This window comes from Bombina bombina, chromosome 1 (assembly GCF_027579735.1).
Source record: "Bombina bombina isolate aBomBom1 chromosome 1, aBomBom1.pri, whole genome shotgun sequence".
NCBI classification, from domain to species: Eukaryota; Metazoa; Chordata; class Amphibia; order Anura; family Bombinatoridae; genus Bombina; species Bombina bombina.
Genome location: NC_069499.1, coordinates 855,219,270 through 855,243,841, shown reverse-complemented (window position 1 = coordinate 855,243,841; position 24,572 = coordinate 855,219,270). Strand labels below are relative to the sequence as shown.

The 24,572-nt window shown below is 42.9% G+C and overlaps 1 protein-coding gene across 10 annotated transcripts in view; it reads left to right on the top strand.

The window, feature by feature from the left end:
- Positions 1-24,572, top strand: part of CHD9 (chromodomain helicase DNA binding protein 9) — a 648,673-nt gene that overhangs the window by 360,236 nt on the left and 263,865 nt on the right. For all 10 annotated transcript variants that reach the window (XM_053699504.1, XM_053699510.1, XM_053699505.1 and 7 more), the window contains 3 exons: positions 5,611-5,697; positions 6,072-6,209; positions 23,768-23,889. In XM_053699504.1, coding sequence (XP_053555479.1) covers positions 5,611-5,697; positions 6,072-6,209; positions 23,768-23,889 — 347 coding nt within the window. The remainder of the gene's footprint in view (positions 1-5,610; positions 5,698-6,071; positions 6,210-23,767; positions 23,890-24,572) is intronic.

The following is a 24,572-nucleotide window of genomic DNA, read 5'->3' as shown; positions in this document are numbered from 1 at the left end:
AGGAGGTTGGCAGAGAAGTGTCGGAAGATTATAGATAGTCTCATATGGAGGGTAGTACTCTTCGAAATGGGACTGGAGTTTTAAGTAATCATGTCAGCCTCTCAGTGAGAGCATGGATGAATGTTAGAATCTGGAGATGCAGGGAGAGTCTTTCTGCGAAACCATCCCGACTCATGTTAACAGCTCCTTAGCAATCAGCGTTGACGAGTTTCGCTGCCTGCTTTCTTCACTCAAATCCATGTCAGAAGCAAGGCTACTATCTGTCACACTTAAAGGGCCATGTTCCTGTTCCACAGCGTAGATTCCAGTAAGATCGTTTCATTTTACTTTGATGTGTAAGTGTAATGTGAACGAAGAAGTCAGGGTCTCAGTGGGACACCTTTATCTCTATGGAATCAAGGGTTAATATCTTCTGAGGGGGGTTATTGAACAGGGGGGACTTTAATCATGTTTATTATGTGATTCTATCTGCTAAGGTGTAATGACACTTGGGCTCGTGGCTATCGGAACATAACAGCCTTTTTTTGTCAGGTTGCACGGCTCTTGTGGCCTTGGCACACTTTTCTCTGGCCTGCAAGGTGTACCTTGTGACTAGGCGTGGTCACGTTCTGCTCTCAATTTCTGTGTTCCTGACCGTGTGGCGAATGAGAGAGTCTGTTTCGCTAGTTGTCTGGGTCTCAGGAGGTGGTGAGGGCCCCAGCCATTGGGGGTATAAGGTGCCTTTTTTTATTTTTATTTTTATCCATAATTTTTATCCAAGTTATGGAGGATTCTATTTTTTTGGTGACAGATGTCTCTGATTCAGATTCTACTTATTGCGAAGAGTATGAGATGGCCCGGGTAATCCGTGCCCAGCAGTTATGTTCCGAATGCCGCTTTAGAGTGCTCTCTGCTCAGAGGGTTTTGTTTTTCTCTTATAGGAGACTTGGAAATAGCTCGATTGGGTGGCTTAGCTGCCTAGCAAGCAGGAGACTGCAGTCGCAATCTGTTGCAGATATTTGCACCTTAAAAGTGTGCTTGACGGCTGTTTGTTTTTTACTGGGCCGGCTGTTGCTCCCGGATGGTTCCTCTACAATAGGTATTGCCTTTGCCGTTGGTCTGCTGCCACACACTCCATGCCTGTGGACGGGTGAGCGGTTATATTGGGCTTTCTCCTCCCCTTAGGGAGATCAGGGCATACCTTAGTATCCACCTATTGTTCGGGAGGTCTTCCTCTGTTCAGCGGGTTCCCCCTGCCTTGCGTGCAGAATGTCATGAAGGGTTGGATCCTGGTATCGTGCCGTCACTGTTGGTTCAGTGTAGTCTCTCTCTTACCTGGGAGTGTCCCTTCTTGTAGGGAAAGGATTGGTGTCTGGGTCCTTGTTCCCAAGCTCGTCCTATGTTCTGTCATTGCTTAGTTGGTTAGCTGTCAGTCTTGTTAACAAATGGTGGAATTTGTTCTGCCCATTGGTACCGCTCAGTTTGGTTCCCCTCCCTTTTCCTTCTGAGGATCTGGGTGGTCCGAGGAATGGTTTATTCCCTGCTTTCGGACATTGACAATCGCTTTGGTGCTGAGTCCATTACCTCGGAGAGGGGGTCAGAGGTCTGTCTGCCTGGACTGCGTGTCTTACTTAGATCTTGTGATCCCTCCTTATCTGGGAGACTTTGCAGTGTTTCCTTCCTCAGCAGGGGTCTTTATCTGCTGGTTTGGGAGGATATCCTACTTCCTTGTTTTTCCTGGGAGGGAGTGGGTTTCTGCACTCCTTCGGAATTTTTCCTCTGTGGGGGTCCTGGTGCAGTTCCTAGCTTGGTTGGCTAGTGTTGATGGCTGGAGTCTGCTAGACTTCTGTTGCAGAGGGAAGCCTGTGGCTTCATCTGGAGTACGATATGATTTGTGGTGCTATTTTTAGGCGGTTCTGGGGGGGGTTATCCCTCGGTTGCCCTTGCATAGTGCGGATCGCACGCTGTGTGAGGGATGGGGTCTAATTTGTCTCTCTAGGTCTCCAGGGTTGGGACGTTACAAGGTCCCTTGGATTTCCGTTCCCATAGGGGTAGGGGTTTTCTCCTCCCTTCTTTTTGTTCTGTCGTTGGAGTTTTTACTCTATGCGTTTTTGTCCTGTTGCAACCTTGTTTGCGCTGGGAGTCCGGCTGGGGTTCCTTTTACTCTAGCTTGTTGGTCTTTAGTTCTCTGTTGAGTTCTTCCTTCCTCTTCCCCTCAGGGGGTTTGTTGAAGTCCCATTCCTCGGGTCGGGGGTATGTTTAAGTGTGGGCTTGGAGCGTGCGGGACTTGTCTCCTTGGGGGCTTTGTGCTCGGTGGAATCTACTGATTCTGAGCAGTCTGTTACTGGGACCTTGCTGCTTTTAACTGATGGGCAGTTACCTGGTCCTTTCAGGTTTTATCCTTCCGTTTCTGGTGAAGCAGTTGTTTTTGCCAAGTGTTTGGGTAATTTCAGGCTGTGGTGCCCTCTGAATGGGCCGCCTCGTCTACCCGCCCTTTTTTTGCATTCAGTGTCCTCTATAGCTTGGGTATTGTTTTCCCCAAAGTAATGAATGCAGCTGTGGACTCTCCCCGTTTAAGAAGAAAAACTTAAATTATGCTTACCTGATCATTTTCTTTTCTTCTGATGAGGAGAGTCCTCAGCTCCCCGCCCACGTTTTTTTTTTATAGTGGCGGCCGTTTCGTTTTTATTCTTCTGGCACCTTTTTCACCCTGATATTTCTCCTATTGTTCCGTGTTCCCTTGGCTGAATGACTGGGGGATGAGGGAAGTGGGGGAGGTAGTTAAGCCTTTGGTTGGGGTGTCTTTGCCTCCTCCTGGTGGCCAGGTTCTGAATTCCCAAAAGTAATGAATGCAGCTGTGGACACTCCCCGTCAGAAGAAAAGAAAATTATCAGGTAAGCATACTTTAAGTTTCTATCATCAAATTTGCTTTGTTCTCTTGGTATTCTTAGTTAAAAGATAATCCTGGGTAGGCTCATATGCTAATTTCTAAGCCATTGAATGCTGCCTCTTATCTGAATTCATTAGACCATTTTTCACAGCTAGGGGGTGTGAGTTCATGTGTGCCATACAAAAAACATTGTGCTCATGCACGTGGCATTACCTAGGAGTCAGCACTGATTGGCTAAAATGCAAGTCTGTCAAAAGAACTAAAATAAGGGGGGGAGGAGTCTACAGAAGCTTAGATACAAGGTAATCACAGAGGTAAAAAGTATATTAGTATAACCATGTTGGTTATGCAAAACTGGAGAATGGGTAATAAAGGGATTATCTATCTTTTAAAAAAAAAAAAATCTGGAGTAGACTGTTCCTTTAAAAAGAAATGGCTAAAGCGGGCTTATTTAACATACTTTGGGCCAGTGGAGCACAAAAATGTGAATTATATTAAGCATTGTTTGCTATAGCACAAGCCATACCTCTTGCAGTTTTGCACTGGTATTACCATAGTCAATATACATTGTGCAGACGTATCACAATATTCAGGTGGAATAGCGCGTGTTTTTCCCCTCATATAATAGATTTCTGTTTAGTATTTCCTTCACTAATGTTCATGTTGATTAATGATGGAACACTAAGTCGATGGAGCACAAAAATTCTGCACAATTAGTAGAGTTTTTGGTTAAAGGGACATGAAACCCACCTTTTTTCTTTCATGATTTAGAAAGAGAATGTAATTTTAAACATATTTCTAATTTACTTCTATTATCTAATTTGTTTTTTTCTCTTGATATTCTTTGCTGAAAAGCATATCAAGATATGCTCAGTAGCTGCTGATTGGTTGCTGCACATAGAAGCCTCATGTGATTGGCTCACTCACCCATGTGCATTGCTTTTTCTTCAAATAAGGATATCTAAAAAATGAAGCAAAATAAATAATAGAAATTGTAATGTTGTTTAAATTGGTATGTTCTATCTGAATCATGAAAGAAAGATTTTGGGTTTAGTGACCCTTTAAGTTCTTTACTATACACCTTGCAAGGTTTTGAATGCACAGTAGCAATAAACATTAATACCAGTTTTTCAGAAGAGGTCAATGCTGAAGAGGTATTTTGGATTGTGTACAAGCAGCATTTAACCAACATTTTTGATTGCGCACAAGCAGCATTTAATCAATGATTTCTAATATTTGTTCCTGCAAATCACGGACATAGAGTACTTTTGACATCTGAGGTCCTTCCTTTAGTAATATTTTACAATATTAATGGCGTCTGCCAAGTTACTGAATATGGTAAAGAATACATTTTATGCTAAAGTCTGATCAGTGCAACAAACCAGACTACAACTGGCAGTTTACTAAATACTCTTCAGAATATACAGTATTTTATGCAAAAATATGATTGTGCAACCAGCCAGGTTTGCCAGGTTACTAAATTCTATACAGAATCTCTGTAATTGAGGTAAAGACTCAGGCACTATGTTAATGGTTTCTATATTTAAAGAGAAGGTAAACTTTGGTGAATGAAAGCCCGTTTTTTAAAAAATACTATTAAAAACGGACACTTTCATTCATAAAAGTTTACAAAGCAGCCGTTTTGTTTAAAAAAAAAAAAAAAATACCTTTTTTTTCTTTTCACAGCTAGATCAGCTTCCCCCACACAGAGATCCTCTATTCACACGTCAGCAATGACTAATCCTGCTTCTTCCAATCACAGCATAGCCTCAGGCAATGACTACCCTGGGGGGAAAACTGTGATTGGAGGAAGCGGGATTTGTCATTGCTGATGTGTGACTAGAGGATCTCTATGTGGGGGAAGCTGCTCTGGCTGTGAAAAGAAAAAAAGGTAATTTTTTTTAACAAAACGACTGCTTTGTAAACTTTAATGAATGAAAGTGCCCCTGTTTTTAATAGTATTTTTAAAAAACGGACTTTCATTCACCAAAGTTTACCTTCACTTTAATTAAAAAAGTGTTTGCTAATATTTCAATTTGATTGTAAGCACACGATTGGGAATATTTTTCCCTAGTGAAGGGATTAAAATATTTTCTAGTAATTAGTTCTGTGATGAAAAACATGCTGTTATGCAGCATTTTTTCTTAAAGGACCAGTCAACACAGTAGATTTGTATAATCAACAAATGCAAAATAACAAGACAATGTAATAGCACTTAGTCTGATCTTCAAATGAATAGTAAAAATTTTTCTGACAATTTTAAAAGTTATGTCTATTTCCACTCCCCCTGTACCATGTGACAGCCATCAGCCAATCACAAATGCATACACGTACCATGTGACAGCCATTCACAAATGCATACACACTTATTCTTGCACATGCTCAGGAGAAGCTGGTGACTCAAAAAGTTTAAATATAAAAAGACTGCACATTTACTTAATGGAAGTACATTGGAAAGTTGTTTAAAATGGCATGCTCTATCTGAATAATGAAAGTTTAATTTTGATCGAGTGTCCCTTTTAAATGTGTCATTTTGCACCTCATTGTCTTTTGAACCAAAGTGTAGTAGGCGTACATACAGGTTTAAGAAATTAAATCATTTTATGAAGCAGGAAAAAAAAAAGCTTGAAAAATTTACATTACAGATTATTTACAGTATTTTGTAAAGTTAAAGTGTAATTTTTCCGCCTTCCTGACCCTCGTTCTGAACTGATATCGTTTTGTGTATATCTTAATTGCAGATGGAGGAAGAGATGTTTAATCCCGATTATGTAGAAGTTGATCGTGTGTTAGAAGTTTCCTTTTGTGAAGATAAAGACACTGGTGAAGTAAGTATACACATGTATTTTGATTGAGATAACTTTTATGTTTCTCTAAGTTTTTTTGTCTTTATTTACTTATTTTATATAACATATTTGTATGTTCTAAAGCTGTGTTTTTGAACTCCAGTCCTCAAAACACACCAACGGGCCAGATTTTCACGATATCTAAACTAGAGCACAGGAGAAATAATCAGTTGATCAGTAAGCATGTTTATTGACCGGCTCTCAAACATCAGCTGTTTATTTAACCTATGCTCTACTTTAAATATCATAAAAATATGGCCTTTTAGCGTGCCGGAGGACTGGAGTTGAAAAACACCATTCTAGAGTAACTACTTTCTATCTTATTTAGCATTGTTTTTTGTTTTTTTCCCTTCTAGCCTGTTATCTATTACTTAGTAAAGTGGTGTTCATTACCCTATGAAGACAGTACATGGGAACTGAAGGAGGATGTAGACCAAACTAAAATCGAGGAATTTGAGCAGCTCCAAGCACTTAGACCCAATACACGAAGGATGGTGAGAAATCTGTACTTAGAGTTTATAATTTGTTCTTATAATCACACACTGATTTTTATATATACTTTTTTTTTTTTTTTTTTTTTTGTTCCTTTTCATATTTATTAATAGGGTTGCCAGGTGTCCAGTATTCAACTGGGCAGTCCAATAATTTATCAGGTTGTCCAGTAAAATCTTCACAAAATTACTGGACACTTAATTGTCCAGTTTTATGAAGTCCCTGAGTGTCAATGTAAAAGGCTCGCTATGACTCAGTGCATTATGAATATGGAGCAGAAAGAAGTGAGGGGCAGTCAAGGGGGTCATATATGTTCTGTTTACATGTTTTACTGGCAACCAAAAAAGATACAATTATTGATTTGTATGTTATCCAAGGTAGGATCAAGAGTGGAGTTTAAGGTTGAGCTTTGGTTGGTGGTCATTGTGTGGCCCCACAACATCTTCTGAACCTATTTATTAAGCCAGACTTCAAACTGTTTTGGATAGTATATCACTTATATAGTTTGTTAGCAACTCTTTAGCAGGTCTTTTGTGCAACAGATTTTTATACACTATTTACTAAAATCTCATCCCACTACATTTTTATAAAACTTCGCCTTATTTGTCAGCAGACTTCTCGCACTCTTATCATACTTTACTCACCTTTCTCCAACATAGGTGTGTCCGGTCCACGGCGTCATCCTTACTTGTGGGATATTCTCTTCCCCAACAGGAAATGGCAAAGAGCCCAGCAAAGCTGGTCACATGATCCCTCCTAGGCTCCGCCTACCCCAGTCATTCTCTTTGCCGTTGTACAGGCAACATCTCCACGGAGATGGCTTAGAGTTTTTTAGTGTTTAACTGTAGTTTTTATTATTCAATCAAGAGTTTGTTATTTTAAAATAGTGCTGGTATGTACTATTTACTCAGAAACAGAAAAGAGATGAAGATTTCTGTTTGTATGAGGAAAATGATTTTAGCACCGTAACTAAAATCCATGGCTGTTCCACACAGGACTGTTGAGAGCAATTAACTTCAGTTGGGGGAACAGTGTGCAGTCTCTTACTGCTTGAGGTATGACACATTCTAACAAGACGATGTAATGCTGGAAGCTGTCATTTTCCCTATGGGATCCGGTAAGCCATGTTTATTAAGATAGTAAATAAGGGCTTCACAAGGGCTTATTAAGACTGTAGACTTTTTCTGGGCTAAATCGATTCATTATTAACACATATTTAGCCTTGAGGAATCATTTATTCTGGGTATTTTGATATGATTATATCGGCAGGCACTGTTTTAGACACCTTATTCTTTAGGGGCTTTCCCTAATCATAGTCAGAGCCTCATTTTCGCGCCGGTATGGCGCACTTGTTTTTGAGGACAGCATGGCATGCAGCTGCATGTGTGTGGAGCTCTGATACATAGAAAAGTCTTTCTGAAGGCATCATTTGGTATCGTATTCCCCTTTGGGCTTGGTTGGGTCTCAGCAAAGCAGATTCCAGGGACTGTAAAGGGGTTAAATATAAAAACGGCTCCGGTTCCGTTATTTTAAGGGTTAAAGCTTCCAAATTTGGTGTGCAATACTTTTAAAGCTTTAAGACACTGTGGTGAAATTTTGGTGAATTTTGAACAATTCCTTCATACTTTTTCGCAATTGCAGTAATAAAGTGTGTTTAGTTTAAAATTTAAAGTGACAGTAACGGTTTTATTTTAAAACGTTTTTTGTGCTTTGTTATCAAGTTTATGCCTGTTTAACATGTCTGAACTACCAGATAGATTGTGTTCTGACTGTGGGGAAACCAAGGTTCCTTCTCATTTAACTATATGTATTTTATGTCATAAAATTTTTTTAGTAAAAATGATGCCCAAGATGATTCCTCAAGTGAGGGGAGTAAGCATGGTACTGCATCATCCCCTCCTTCGTCTACACCAGTCTTGCCCATACAGGAGGCCCCTAGTACATCTAGTGCGCCAATACTCCTTACTATGCAACATTTAACGGCTGTAATGGACAATTCTATCAAAAACATTTTAGCCAATATGCCCACTTATCAGCGAAAGCGTGACTGCTCTGTTTTAGAAAATTCTGTAGAGCATGAGAACGCTGATGATATGGTTTCTGAAGGGCCCCTACACCAGTCTGAGGGGGCCAGGGAGGTTTTGTCTGAGGGAGAAATTTCAGATTCAGGAAACATTTCTCAACAAGCTGAACCTGATGTGATTACTTTTAAATTTAAGTTGGAACATCTCCGCGCTCTGCTTAAGGAGGTGTTATCCAATTTGGATGATTGTGATTATCTGGTCATTCCAGAACCACTATGTAAAATGGAAAAGTTCTTAGAGGCCCCGGGGCCCCCCGAAGCTTTTCCTATATCCAAGCGGGTGGCGTACATTGTTAGTAAAGAATGGGACTGGCCCGGTATACCTTTAGTACCTCCCCCCATATTTATAAAATTGTTTTCCTATAGTCGACCCCAGAAAGGACTGATGGCAGACAGTCCCCAAGGTCGAGGGGGCGGTTTCTACTCTACACAAGCGCGCCACTATACTCATAGAAGATAGTTGTGCTTTCCAAGATCCTATGGATAAAAAATTAGAAGGTCTGCTAAAGATGTTTGTTCAGCAAGGTTCCCTTCTACAACCAATTGCATGCATTGTCCCTGTCACTGCAGCCGCGTGTTTCTAGTTTGATGAGCTAGGAAAGGCGATTATTAGTAATTCTTCTTCTTATGAGGAGATTATGGACAGAATTCGTGCTCTTAAATTGGCTAATTCTTTCACCCTAGACGCCACCTTGCAATTGGCTAGGTTAGCGGCGAAAAAATTCTGGGTTTGCTATTGTGGCGCAGAGCGCTTTGGTTAAAATCTTGGGCAGCGGATGCGTCTTCCAAGAACAAATTGCTTGACATTCCTTTCAAGGGGAAAACACTCTTTGGCCCTGACTTGAAAGAGATTATCTCTGATATCACTGGGGGCAAGGGCCACGCCCTTCCTCAGGATAGGTCTTTTCAAGACCAAAAATAAACCTAAGTTTCGTCCCTTTCGCAGAAACGGATCAGCCCCAAGGGCTACGTCCTCTAAGCAGGAAGGTAATACTTCTCAAGCCAATCCAGCCTGGAGACCTATGCAAGGCTGGAACAAAGGAAAGCAGGCCAGGAAACCTGCCACTGCTACCAAGACAGCATGAAATGCGGGCCCCCGATCCGGGACCGGATCTGGTGGGGGGCAGACTCTCTCTCTTCGCTCAGGCTTGGGCAAGAGATGTTCTGGATCCTTGGGCGCTGGAAATAGTCTCCCAAGGTTATTCTCTGGAGTTCAAGGGGCTTCCTCCAAGGGGGAGGTTCCACAGGTCTCAGTTGTCTTCAGACCACATAAGAAGACAGGCATTCTTACATTGGGTAGAAGACCTGCTAAAAATGGGAGTGATTCATCCTGTTCCATTAGGAGAACAAGGGATGGGGTTCTACTCCAATCTGTTCATAGTTCCCAAAAAAGAGGGAACGTTCAGACCAAGGTGGATTTCAAGGATGCGTATCTACATATTCCTATCCACAAGGAACATCATCGGTTCCTAAGGTTTGCATTCCTGGACAAGCATTTCCAGTTCGTGGCATTTTCTTTCGGATTAGCCACTGCTCCTAGGATTTTCTCATAGGTACTAGGGTCCCTTCTGGCGGTGCTAAGACCAAGGGGCATTGCTGTAGTACCTTACTTGGACGACATTCTGATTCGAGCGTCGTCCCTTCCTCAAGTAAAGGCTCACACGGACATTGTCCTGGCCTTTCTCAGATCTCACGGATGGAAAGTGAACGTGGAAAAGAGTTCTCTATCTCCGTCATCGAGGGTTCCCTTCTTGGGAACTATAATAGACTCCTTAGAAATGAGGATTTTTCTGACAGAAGCCAGAAAAACAAAACTTCTAGACTCTTGTCGGATACTTCATTCCGTTCCTCTTCCTTCCATAGCGCAGTGCATGGAAGTGATAAGTTTGATGGTAGCGGCAATGGACATAGTTCCTTTTGTGCGCATTCATCTAAGACCATTACAACTGTTCATGCTCAGTCAGTGGAATGGGGACTATTCAGACTTGTCTCCGAAGATACAAGTAAATCAGAGGACCAGAGACTCATTCCGTTGGTGGCTGTCCCTGGACAACCTGTCACAAGGGATGACCTTCCGCAGACCAGAGTGGGTCATTGTCACGACCGACGCCAGTCTGATGGGCTGGGGCGCGGTCTGGGGATCCCTGAAAGCTCAGGGTCTTTGGTCTCGGGTAGAATCTCTTCTACCGATAAATATTCTGGAACTGAGAGCGATATTCAATGCTCTCAAAGCTTGGCCTCAGCTAGCGAGGGCCAAGTTCATACATCAACCATCAGGGGGAACAAGGAGTTCCCTAGCGATGGAAGAAGTGACCAAAATCATTCTATGGGCGGAGTCTCACTCCTGCCACCTGTCTGCTATCCACATCCCAGGAGTGGAAAATTGGGAAGCGGATTTTCTGAGTCGTCAGACATTGCATCCGGGGGAGTGGGAACTCCATCCGGAAATCTTTGCCCAAGTCACTCAACCGTGGGGCATTCCAGACATGGATCTGATGGCCTCTCGTCAGAACTTCAGAGTTCCTTACTACGGGTACAGATCCAGGGATCCCAAGGCGGCTCTAGTGGATGCACTAGTAGCACCTTGGACCTTCAAACTAGCTTATGTGTTCCCGCCGTTTCCTCTCATCCCCAGGCGGGTAGCCAGGATCAATCAGGAGAGGGCGTCGGTGATTTTGATAGCTCCTGCGTGGCCACGCAGGACTTGGTATGCAGATCTGGTGAATATGTCATCGGCTCCACCATGGAAGCTACCTTTGAGAGACCTTCTTGTTCTAGGTCCGTTCGACCCACTCCAGCTGACTGCTTGGAGATTGAACGCTTGATCTTATCAAAGCGAGGGTTCTCAGATTCTGTTATTAATACTCTTGTTCAGGCCTGAAAGCCTGCAACCAGAAAAATTACCACATAATTTGGTATATCTGTTGGTGTGAATCTGCAGGATTCCCTTGGGACAAGGTTAAGATTCCTAAGAGTCTATCCTTCCTTCGAGAAGGATTGGAAAAAGGATTATCTGCAAGTTCCTTGATGGGACAGATTTCTGCCTTGTCTGTGTTACTTCACAAAAAGCTGACAGCTGTGCCAGATGTTCTAGCCTTTGTTCAGGCTCTGGTTAGAATCAAGCCTGTTTACAAAATTTTGACTCCTCCTTGGAGTCTCAACCTAGTTCTTTCAGTTCTTCAGGGGGTTCCGTTTGAACCCTTACATTCCGTTGATATAAAGTTATTATCTTGGAAAGTTTTGTTTTTGGTTGCAATTTCTTCTGCTAGAAGAGTTTCAGAATTATCTGCTCTGCAGTGTTCTTCTCCTTATCTGGTGTTCCATGCAGATAAGGTGGTTTTGCGTACTAAACCTGGTTTTCTTCCAAAAGTTGTTTCTAACAAAAACATTAACCAGGAGATAGTTGTGCCTTCTTTGTGTCCTAATCCAGTTTCAAAGAAGGAACGTTTGTTGCACAACTTGGATTTAGTTCGTGCTCTCAAATTTTACTTAGCAGCTACTAAGGATTTCAGACAAACTTTGTCTTTGTTTGTTGTTTATTCTGGTAAACGGAGAGGTCAAAAAGCAACTTCTACCTCTCTCTCCTTCTGGATTAAAAGCATTATCCGATTGGCTTATGAGACTGCCGGACGGCAGCCTCCTGAAAGAATCACAGCTCACTCCACTAGGGCTGTGGCTTCCACATGGGCCTTCAAGAACGAGGCTTCTGTTGATCAGATATGTAAGGCAGCGACTTGGTCTTCACTGCACACTTTTTCTAAATTTTACAAATTTGATACTTTTGCTTCTTCTGAGGCTATTTTTGGGAGAAAGGTTTTGCAAGCCGTGGTGCCTTCCATTTAGGTGACCTGATTTGCTCCCTCCCTTCATCCGTGTCCTAAAGCTTTGGTATTGGTTCCCACAAGTAAGGATGACGCCGTGGACCGGACACACCGATGTTGGAGAAAACAGAATTTATGTTTACCTGATAAATTACTTTCTCCAACGGTGTGTCCGGTCCACGGCCCGCCCTGGTTTTTTTAATCAGGTCTGATAATTTATTTTCTTTAACTACAGTCACCACGGTAACATATGGTTTCTCCTATGCAAATATTCCTCCTTAACGTCGGTCGAATGACTGGGGTAGGCGGAGCCTAGGAGGGATCATGTGACCAGCTTTGCTGGGCTCTTTGCCATTTCCTGTTGGGGAAGAGAATATCCCACAAGTAAGGATGACGCCGTGGACCGGACACACCGTTGGAGAAAGTAATTTATCAGGTAAACATAAATTCTGTTTTTCACAGGTATATACTTGAGTCCATTTGTATTCATGGCGAGTGCATTGGATTGTCCAATGTTAAATGATCAAAACATTAATTTAAAACTTATAATTTCTTTTACAAGATATGACGAGTCCACGGATTTCATCCTTACTTATGGGATTACGACTCCTGGTCAGCAGGAGGAGGCAAAGAGCACCACAGCAGAGCTGTATATATAGCTCCTCCCTTCCCTCCCACTCCAGTCATTCTCTTTGCCTGTGTTAGTGATAGGAAGAGGTAAAGTAAGGTGTTAGTTTAGATTCTTCAATCAAGAGTTTTTTATTTTCAAATGGTGCCAAAGTGTACTATTTTATTACCGGGCAGCTTCTGGATGATCCAATTATGCTTGGGAACTTGTGGGATTTTAGTCTCACTGCGCCTCCCTTATTGGTGCTGCCTGGATGGGGACTTGAGTTTGCGCGTTTGCCACGCAGTTACGCAACTGTCGAGTCCCAGTAAACAAGTGATTAGAAACAAGTCCGCTTGTCACGATATTTACAAGCGGTCTTAGGCACGCTGATGGGAGAATAGTGGTGGTCACACGGAGGCAGGTAGGAGGCGCAGCAGAGCTGTGGCGGGGTGACTGTGAGTAACGGTGTAATTCTAAAAAGGGCCCCATGTGAGTGGTACGAGGTATATATTGACCCCGCTTGCAGGCTAAAATATCTCAATTATTTGATTTAATTTTGAGCATAATAATAAGCGTTGGCAAATTTTAAAGACACAGTACACTATTTTTGCTGCACTTTCTTTTCTGATTGTTTATCAGGGATTGTACCTTGCATCTGCTACAATGGAGGACATTGAGCAAAGTACATATCCCATGTGTTTAGATGCCGTTGTGGAACGCCCTGTTTTACTTTGTGATACTTGTGTTGAGAGAGCTTTACAATGTAAAGAAAAAATATTTCTTAATAAAGATATGTCTAAGGAAGGTGCTCAGACTGATGAGATTCAGGGTATGCCGCAACTTTCTCCCCAAGCGTCACAGCCTTTAATGCCCGCTCAAGTGACGCCATGTTCTTCATCGGCATCTGCTTCTTTCACTTTGCAGGATATGGCTGCAGTTATGTCATCTACTCTCACAGAAGTGTTATCTAGGTTGCCAACATTACAGGGCAAACGCAGCAGGACAGAAACCTATATGGTTCCTGCGACTTCTGATGCTTTGGCTATCTCCGATGTACCCTCCCAGGGATCTGAATTGGGGGGTAGGGAGACCCCTTCTGAGGGGAAACTGTCTGATTCAGCGAGTGCTTTACCACATACAGATTCGGACGTCACGTCCTTCAGATTTAAACTTGAACATCTCCGTCTGTTACTGCGGGAGGTTTTGATGACTCTGGACGACTGTGACTCTATTGTGGTACCTCCAAAGAAATTGTGTAAGATGGAGAAGTACTTAGAAGTTCCTTCTTACTCTATCTTTCCGGTTCCTAAGAGAATTTTGGAAATTGTTTCGCTGGAATGGTAAAGACCTGGTATCCCGTTCTCACCTTCCCCTATTTTTAAGAAAATGTACCCTATACCTGACACCGTTCGGGACTCTTGGCAAACGATCCCTAAGGTGGAGGGAGCTATTTCTACCCTGGCTAAGCGTACGACTATCCCTATTAAGGACAGTTGTGTTTTCAAAGACCCTATGGATAAAAAGTTGGAGGGTCTTCTAAAAAAAGCTATTTGTTCATCAATTACAACCGACGGCCTGCATTGTACCATTCACAACTGCGGCTGCCTTTTGGTTTGACGCCTTAGAAGAGTCTCTTAAGACTGAGACTTCTTTAGAGGAAATAATGGATAGAATTAAGGCCCTTAAGATGGCTAATTCTTTTGTTACGGATGCCGCCCTTCAGATTGCCAAATTGGCGGCTAAGAATGCAGAATTTTCCATTCTAGTGGGCAGAGCCTTATGGTTAAAATCTTGGTCTGTGGATGTGTCCTCTAAATCCAAACTTTTGGCTATTCCTTTCAAGGTGAAGACCCTATTTGGGCCTGACTTGAAAGAGATAATTTCTGGCATTATGGGAGGTAAGGGTCACCTCCTACCTCAGGATAAAACATCTAAACAGAGGAGTGGACAGAATAATTTTCATTCCTTTCGAAATTTCAAGGGAGTCCCCTCTTCCTCTTCCGCTAAACAGGAAGGGAATTTTGCACAAACTAAGTCCGTCTGGATGAGAGATGTTCCGGATCCCTGGACACTAGAAATCGTGTCTCAAGGGTATCAGTTGGAGTTAAAAAAAAAAGGTTTCTTCTTTCACGGTTGTCTGTAGACCAGATAAAAAGAGAGATGTTCTTACGTTGTGTAAAAGACCTCTCCACAATGGGAGTAATTTGTCCCGTTCCAAAACAAGAACAGGGGCAGGGGTTTTACTCAAACCTCTGTGTTGGTTCCCAAAAAAAGAGGGAACGTTCCGACCCATTTTAGATCTCAAGAGTCTAAACATGTTTCTCCAACATAGGTGTGTCCGGTCCACAGCGTCATCCTTACTTGTGGGATATTCTCTTCCCCAACAGGAAATGGCAAAGAGCCCAGCAAAGCTGGTCACATGATCCCTCCTAGGCTCCGCCTACCCCAGTCATTCTCTTTGCCGTTGTACAGGCAACATCTCCACGGAGATGGCTTAGAGTTTTTTAGTGTTTAACTGTAGTTTTTTATTATTCAATCAAGAGTTTGTTATTTTGAAATAGTGCTGGTATGTACTATTTACTCAGAAACAGAAAAGAGATGAAGATTTCTGTTTGTATGAGGAAAATGATTTTAGCAACCGTCACTAAAATCCATGGCTGTTCCACACAGGACTGTTGAGAGCAATTAACTTCAGTTGGGGGAACAGTGAGCAGTCTCTTGCTGCTTGAGGTATGACACATTCTAACAAGACGATGTAATGCTGGAAGCTGTCATTTTCCCTATGGGATCCGGTAAGCCATGTTTATTACGATCGTAAATAAGGGCTTCAAAAAGGGCTTATTAAGACTGTAGACTTTTTCTGGGCTAAATCGATTGATTATTAACACATATTTAGCCTTGAGGAATCATTTTATCTGGGTATTTTGATATAATAATATCGGCAGGCACTGTTTAAGACACCTTATTCTTTAGGGGCTTTCCCAAAGCATAGGCAGAGCCTCATTTTCGCGCCGGTGTTGCGCACTTGTTTTTGAGAGGCATGGCATGCAGTCGCATGTGTGAGGAGCTCTGATACTTAGAAAAGACTTTCTGAAGGCGTCATTTGGTATCGTATTCCCCTTGGGGCTTGGTTGGGTCTCAGCAAAGCAGATACCAGGGACTGTAAAGGGGTTAAAGTTCAAAACGGCTCCGGTTCCGTTATTTTAAGGGTTAAAGCTTCCAAATTTGGTGTGCAATACTTTTAAGGCTTTAAGACACTGTGGTGAAAATTTGGTGAATTTTGAACAATTCCTTCATGTTTTTTCGCAATTGCAGTAATAAAGTGTGTTCAGTTTAAAATTTAAAGTGACAGTAACGGTTTTATTTTAAAACGTTTTTTGTACTTTGTTATCAAGTTTATGCCTGTTTAACATGTCTGAACTACCAGATAGACTGTGTTCTGAATGTGGGGAAGCCAGAATTCCTATTCATTTAAATAAATGTGATTTATGTGACAATGACAATGATGCCCAAGATGATTCCTCAAGTGAGGGGAGTAAGCATGGTACTGCATCATTCCCTCCTTCGTCTACACGAGTCTTGCCCACTCAGGAGGCCCCTAGTACATCTAGCGCGCCAATACTCCTTACTATGCAACAATTAACGGCTGTAATGGATAATTCTGTCAAAAACATTTTAGCCAAAATGAACACTTATCAGCGTAAGCGCGACTGCTCTGTTTTAGATACTGAAGAGCATGACGACGCTGATAATAATATTTCTGAAGGGCCCCTAACCCAGTCTGATGGGGCCAGGGAGGTTTTGTCTGAGGGAGAAATTACTGATTCAGGGAACATTTCTCAACAAGCTGAACCTGATGTGATTGTATTTAAATTTAAGTTGGAACATCTCCGCATTCTGCTTAAGGAGGTATTATCCACTCTGGATGATTGTGACAAGTTGGTCATCCCAGAGAAACTATGTAAAATGGACAAGTTCCTAGAGGTGCCGGGGCTCCCAGAAGCTTTTCCTATACCCAAGCGGGTGGCGGACATTGTTAATAAAGAGTGGGAAAGGCCCGGTATTCCTTTCGTCCCTCCCCCCATATTTAAAAAATTGTTTCCTATGGTCGACCCCAGAAAGGACTTATGGCAGACAGTCCCCAAGGTCGAGGGAGCGGTTTCCACTTTAAACAAACGCACCACTATACCCATAGAGGATAGTTGTGCTTTCAAAGATCCTATGGATAAAAAATTAGAAGGTTTGCTTAAAAAGATGTTTGTTCAGCAGGGTTACCTTCTACAACCAATTTCATGCATTGTCCCTGTCGCTACAGCCGCATGTTTCTGGTTCGATGAGCTGATAAAGGCGGTCGATAGTGATTCTCCTCCTTTTGAGGAGATTATGGACAGAATCAATGCTCTCAAATTGGCTAATTCTTTCACCCTAGACGCCACTTTGCAATTGGCTAGGTTAGCGGCTAAGAATTCTGGGTTTGCTATTGTGGCGCGCAGAGCGCTTTGGTTGAAATCTTGGTCGGCTGATGCGTCTTCCAAGAACAAGCTACTTAACATTCCTTTCAAGGGGAAAACGCTGTTTGGCCCTGACTTGAAAGAGATTATCTCTGATATCACTGGGGGTAAGGGCCACGCCCTTCCTCAGGATCGGCCTTTCAAGGCAAAAAATAAACCTAATTTTCGTCCCTTTCGTAGAAACGGACCAGCCCAAAGTGCTACGTCCTCTAAGCAAGAGGGTAATTCTTCTCAAGCCAAGCCAGCTTGGAGACCAATGCAAGGCTGGAACAAGGGAAAGCAGGCCAAGAAACCTGCCACTGCTACCAAGACAGCATGAAATGTTGGCCCCCGATCCGGGACCGGATCTGGTGGGGGGCAGACTCTCTCTCTTCGCTCAGGCTAATAGTCTCCCAAGGTTATCTTCTGGAATTCAAGGGACTTCCCCCAAGGGGGAGGTTCCACAGGTCTCAGTTGTCGTCAGACCACATAAAAAGACAGGCATTCTTACATTGTGTAGAAGACCTGTTAAAAATGGGAGTGATTCATCCTGTTCCATTAAGAGAACAAGGGATGGGGTTCTACTCCAATCTGTTTATAGTTCCCAAGAAGGAGGGAACGTTCAGACCAATTTTAGATCTCAAGATCTTAAACAAGTTTCTCAAGGTTCCATCGTTCAAGATGGAAACCATTCGAACAATTCTTCCTTCCATCCAGGAAGGTCAATTCATGACCACGGTGGATTTAAAGGATGCGTATCTACATATTCCTATCCACAAGGAACATCATCGGTTCCTGAGATTCAAGCGTCGTCCCTTCCTCAAGCAAAGGCTCACACGGACATTGTCCTGGCCTTTCTCAGATCTCACGGATGGAAAGTGAACGTGGAAAAGAGTTCTCTATCTCCGTCAACAAGGGTTCCCTTCTTGGGAACCATAATAGACTCCTTAGAAATGAGGATTTTTCTGACAGAGGCCAGAAAAACAAAACTTCTAGACTCTTGTCGGATACTTCATTCCGTTCCTCTTCCTTCCATAGCTCAGTGCATGGAAGTGATCGGGTTGATGGTAGCGGCAATGGACATAGTTCCTTTTGCACGCATTCATCTAAGACCATTACAACTGTGCATGCTCAGTCAGTGGAATGGGGACTATACAGACTTGTCTCCGAAGATACAAGTAAATCAGAGGACCAGAGACTCACTCCGTTGGTGGCTGTCCCTGGACAACCTGTCACGAGGGATGACATTCCGCAGACCAGAGTGGGTCATTGTCACGACCGACGCCAGTCTGATGGGCTGGGGCGCGGTCTGGGGATCCCTGAAAGCTCAGGGTCTTTGGTCTCGGGAAGAATCTCTTCTACCGATAAATATTCTGGAACTGAGAGCGATATTCAATGCTCTCAAGGCTTGGCCTCAGCTAGCGAGGGCCAAGTTCATACGGTTTCAATCAGACAACATGACAACTGTTGCGTACATCAACCATCAGGGGGGAACAAGGAGTTCCCTGGCGATGGAAGAAGTGACCAAAATCATTCTATGGGCGGAGTTTCACTCCTGCCACCTGTCTGCTATCCACATCCCAGGAGTGGAAAATTGGGAAGCGGATTTTCTGAGTCGTCAGACATTGCATCCGGGGGAGTGGGAACTCCATCCGGAAATCTTTGCCCAAGTCACTCAGCTGTGGGGCATTCCAGACATGGATCTGATGGCCTCTCGTCAGAACTTCAAACTAGCTTATGTGTTCCCGCCGTTTCCTCTCATCCCCAGGCTGGTAGCCAGGATCAATCAGGAGAGGGCGTCGGTGATCTTGATAGCTCCTGCGTGGCCACGCAGGACTTGGTATGCAGATCTGGTGAATATGTCATCGGCTCCACCTTGGAAGCTACCTTTGAGACGAGACCTTCTTGTTCAGGGTCCGTTCGAACATCCGAATCTGGTTTCACTCCAGCTGACTGCTTGGAGATTGAACGCTTGATCTTATCGAAGCGAGGGTTCTCAGATCCTGTTATCGATACTCTTGTTCAGGCCAGAAAGCCTGTAACTAGAAAGATTTACCACAAAATTTGGAAAAAATATATCTGTTGGTGTGAATCTAAAGGATTCCCTTGGGACAAGGTTAAGATTCCTAGGATTCTATCCTTCCTTCAAGAAGGATTGGAAAAAGGTTTATCTGCAAGTTCCCTGAAGGGACAGATTTCTGCCTTGTCTGTGTTACTTCACAAAAAGCTGGCCGCTGTGCCAGATGTTCAAGCTTTTGTTCAGGCTCTGGTTAGAATTAAGCCTGTTTACAAACCTTTGACTCCTCCTTGGAGTCTCAATTTAGTTCTTCCAGTTCTTCAGGGGGTTCCGTTTGAACCCTTGCATTCCGTTGATATTAAGTTATTATCTTGGAAAGTTTTGTTTTTAGTTGCAATTTCTTCTGCTAGAAGAGTTTCAGAATTATCTGCTCTGCAGTGTTCTCCTCCTTATCTGGTGTTCCATGCAGATAAGGTGGTTTTACGTACTAAACCTGGTTTTCTTCCAAAAGTTGTTTCTAACAAAAACATTAACCAGGAGATTATCGTACCTTCTCTGTGTCCGAAACCAGTTTCGAAGAAGGAACGTTTGTTGCACAATTTGGATGTTGTTCGCGCTCTAAAATTCTATTTAGATGCTACAAAGGATTTTAGACAAACATCTTCCTTGTTTGTTGTTTATTCCGGTAAAAGGAGAGGTCAAAAAGCAACTTCTACCTCTCTCTCTTTTTGGATTAAAAGCATCATCAGATTGGCTTACGAGACTGCCGGACGGCAGCCTCCCGAAAGAATCACAGCTCATTCCACTAGGGCTGTGGCTTCCACATGGGCCTTCAAGAACGAGGCTTCTGTTGATCAGATATGTAGGGCAGCGACTTGGTCTTCACTGCACACTTTTACCAAATTTTACAAGTTTGATACTTTTGCTTCTTCTGAGGCTATTTTTGGGAGAAAGGTTTTGCAAGCCGTGGTGCCTTCCATTTAGGTGACCTGATTTGCTCCCTCCCTTCATCCGTGTCCTAAAGCTTTGGTATTGGTTCCCACAAGTAAGGATGACGCCGTGGACCGGACACACCTATGTTGGAGAAAACAAAATTTATGTTTACCTGATAAATTACTTTCTCCAACGGTGTGTCCGGTCCACGGCCCGCCCTGGTTCTTTTAATCAGGTCTGATAATTTATTTTCTTTAACTACAGTCACCACGGTACCATATGGTTTCTCCTATGCAAATATTCCTCCTTAACGTCGGTCGAATGACTGGGGTAGGCGGAGCCTAGGAGGGATCATGTGACCAGCTTTGCTGGGCTCTTTGCCATTTCCTGTTGGAGAAGAGAATATCCCACAAGTAAGGATGACGCCGTGGACCGGACACACCGTTGGAGAAAGTAATTTATCAGGTAAACATAAATTCTGTTTTCTCAGAGTCCCATCCTTCAAGATGGAGACTATTCGGACAATTCTTCCATTGATCCAGGAGGGTCAATATATGACTACCGTGGACTTAAACAATGCATATCTTCATATTCCTATCGACAAAGATCATCACCAGTTCCTAAGGTTTGCCTTCCTGGACAGACATTTTCAGTTTGTGGCTCTTCCCTTCGGGCTGGCCACGGCACCCAGGATCTTCACAAAGGTTCCAGGGTCTCTGCTAGCGGTTCTCAGACTGTGGGGCATTTCAGTGGCACCTTATCTGGACGATATTCTGATCCAGGCGTCGTCTTATCAACTGGCAAGGTCTCATACCGACATGGTTTTGTCCATTCTAAGGACTCACGGGTGGAAGGTGAATCTAGAAAAAAGTTCACTAATTCCTCAGACAAGGGTTCCTTTCCTGGGAACTCTAATAGACTCTATATCCATGAAAATCTTCTTGACGGAAGTCAGAAAGTTAAAGATTCTGAATACATGCCGAGCCCTTCAGTCCAATCCTCGGCCATCAGTGGCTCAGTGCATGGAAGTAATTGGATTGATGGTGGCGGCAATGGACATCATTCTGTTTGCTCGTTTTCATCTCAGACCTCTACAACTGAGCATGCTCAGACAGTGGAATGGAGATTATGCAAATTTGTCTCCTCAGATAGATCTGGATCAGGAGACAAGAGACTCTTCTTTGGTGGTTGTCGCCGGATTATCTGTCCCAAGGGACGTGCTTCCGCAGACCCTCATGGGTGATAGTGACAATGGACGCCAGTCTACTAGGATGGGGTGCAGTCTGGAATTCCCTGAAGGCTCAGGGTGTGTGGACTCGGTCGGAGTGTCTACTTCCAATCAATATTCTGGAATTGAGGGCAATATTCAATGCTCTTCAAGCTTGGCCTCAGTTGGTTTCGGCAAAGTTCATCCAATTTCAGTCGGACAACATCACGACTGTGGCTTACATCAATCATCAGGGAGGAACAAGGAGTTCCTTGGCGATGACAGACGTATCCAAGATAATTCGGTGGGCGGAGGCTCACTCTTGTTATCTGTCAGTAATCCACATCCCAGGAGTAGACAATTGGGTAGCGGATTTTTTGAGCAGACAGACGTTTCATTCAGGGGAGTGGGAACTCCATCCGGAGGTCTTTGCCACCCTGATTCTCAGATGGGGCAGGCTGGATCTCATGGCGTCTCGTCAGAATGCCAACCTCCCGAGATACGGATCCATGTCCAGGGATCCTCAGGCTGAACTTATAGATGCCTTGGCAGCGCCTTGGTCGTTCAACCTATCTTATGTGTTCCCTCCATTTGCTCTCCTTCCCTGGGTGGTTGCTCGAGTCAAACAGGAGAGGGCTTTGGTGATTCTTATCGCTCCTGCATGGCCTCGCAGGACTTGGTATGCCGATCTGATGGACATGTCATCTCTTCCACCGTGGAAGCTTCCATTGAGGCAGGACCTTATCATTCAGGAACCCTTCCATCATCCGAATCTAATTTCTCTGCAGCTGACTGCTTGGAGATTGAACGCTTGATCTTATCTAAGTGGGGGTTCTCTGAGGCGGTCATTGATACCTTGATTCAGGCACGCAAGCCTGTTACTAGAAAGATTTACCATAAGATATGGCATAAATATCTTTATTGGTGCGAATCCAAGGGCTACTCATGGAGTAGGGTTAGGATTCCCATGATTTATCTTTTCTCCAAGAAGGATTGGAGAAAGGGTTGTCAGCTAGTTCCTTAAAAGGACAGATTTCTGCTTTGTCTATTTTGTTACACAAGTGTCTGGCAGATGATCCAGATGTTCAATCTTTTTGTCAGGCCCTGACTAGAATCAGAATAGATATTAAGTTATTATCATAGAAAGTTTTATTTTGGTTGCTATTTCTTCTGCTCGCAGGGTTTCTGAGCTTTCGGCATTGTGATTCTCCTTATCTTATTTTCCATTCGGATAAGGTGGTGTTACGTACCAAACCTGGTTTTCTTCCTAAGGTTGTTTCTAACAAGAATATTAATCAGGAAATTGTTGTTCCTTCCTTGTGTCCTAACCCTTCTTCTAAGAAGGAGCGTCTCTTACATAATTTGGACGTAGTCTGTGCCTTGAAGTTCTACTTGTAGGCGATTAAGGATTTTCGTCAAACATCTTCATTATTTGTTGTTTTTGCAGGGAAACGTAGGGGTCAGAAAGCTACGGCTACCTCTCTTTCTTTTTGGCTGAAGAGTATCATCCGTATTGCATATGGGACTGCTGGACAGCAGCCTCCTGAAAGAATTACGGCTCATTCTACTAAGGCTGTGGCTTCCTCATGGGCATTTAATAATGATGCTTCTGTTGAACAGATTTGCAAAGCTGCAACTTGGTCGTCTCTTCACACTTTTTCCAAATTTTCCAAATTTGATACTTTTGCCTCGTCTGAGGCTGTTTTTGGGAGAAAGGTTCTTCAAGCAGTGGTACCTTCCGTTTAGGTTCCTGTCTTGTCCCTCCCTTTCATCCGTGTCCTTTAGCTTTGGTATTGTATCCCATAAATAAGGATGAAATCCGTGGACTCGTCATATCTTGTAAAAGAAAAGGAAATTTATGCTTACCTGATACATTTATTTATTTTACGATATGTCGAGTCCACTGCCCACACTGTCATTTTTTAAGACAGGTCTTTATTTTTGTTAAACTTCAGTCACCTCTGCACCTTGGCTTTTCCTTTCTCTTCCTAATTTCGGTCGAATGACTGGAGTGGGAGGGAAGGGCGGAGCTATATATACAGCTCTGCTGTGGTTCTCTTTGCCTCCTCCTGCTGACCAGGAGGCGTAATCCCATAAGTAAGGATGAAATCCGTGGACTCGTCATATCGTAAAAGAAATAAATTTATCAGGTAAGCATACATTTCCTTTTTTTTTTTTTTTTTACATAGGTCTGTATCCAAATGTGTGCTTATCCTGTAATAGAATATTCACATGAAGATGTCCTGTAGAATATCACTTTAAATATAGAATATAAAAGCCGATCATAATATATTAACATATTATCTTTCCTCTTTGATAAAGATATTTATAATGTAAGCTTAATTTCCCTTTCCATATTTCCCGCAATCAAATCATACATTTTTCTTGTTCTTGTAAAGGAACGGCCACCATCTAACTCTTGGAAGAAGATCAACCACTCAAGGGACTATAAAACTGGCAATCAGCTCAGAGAATACCAGCTGGAAGGTCTCAACTGGCTGCTTTTCAACTGGTATAACAGGTTAGATCTTTTAAACAATACCAATATAAATCTTATAAATTCACTACTTGGACAATAAAGCAGCGCTCAATGTCTTTCATGCACAGTAAACAGTGTGTGAACATGCTTGCAGAATCTACTGACAAAGGGTCTCATGATAATTAAAGTGTTAGTAGACTTTTCATATAATTAAAATATCCTTGAATGATGTTTTGTCTAAATAAGAAAACAGAAACACAGCGGGGCTCTGACTCAAATGATTTTATTGGACAACAAAGAGAGTGCACAAAACAATAGATTGCACTCACCAGATAAAAACTTAAAAAGAGCCTTTGTGTCAAAGAGATCATGCTGATCACGCCGAGCAACAGTCCGTATATGGGGCACTTGGAGCGCAATACTATTAAGCAGCTCACATGGATATAGTTACCACAGGAACAGTCAGGCGTGTGGTATTTCCTCAACGTGTTTCTCCCGAACAACGGTCGGGTTTTCTCAAGAGGGGTGAGCTATGAGTAGTCGGATGTAAATTGGACATCCAGCTTCTCCTTAAATAGTCCAATAGTGGCTAGATATTTGGTAGTGACGTGTAGTGTGAGTGTATATGTTTGTATGTAAAAAAAAATAAAAAAAATTAGTTACTAGGACAATCGAAAATCGGCCTTTATTAGACAATTGGTGTAGAATCAAATAAAGAATATGAA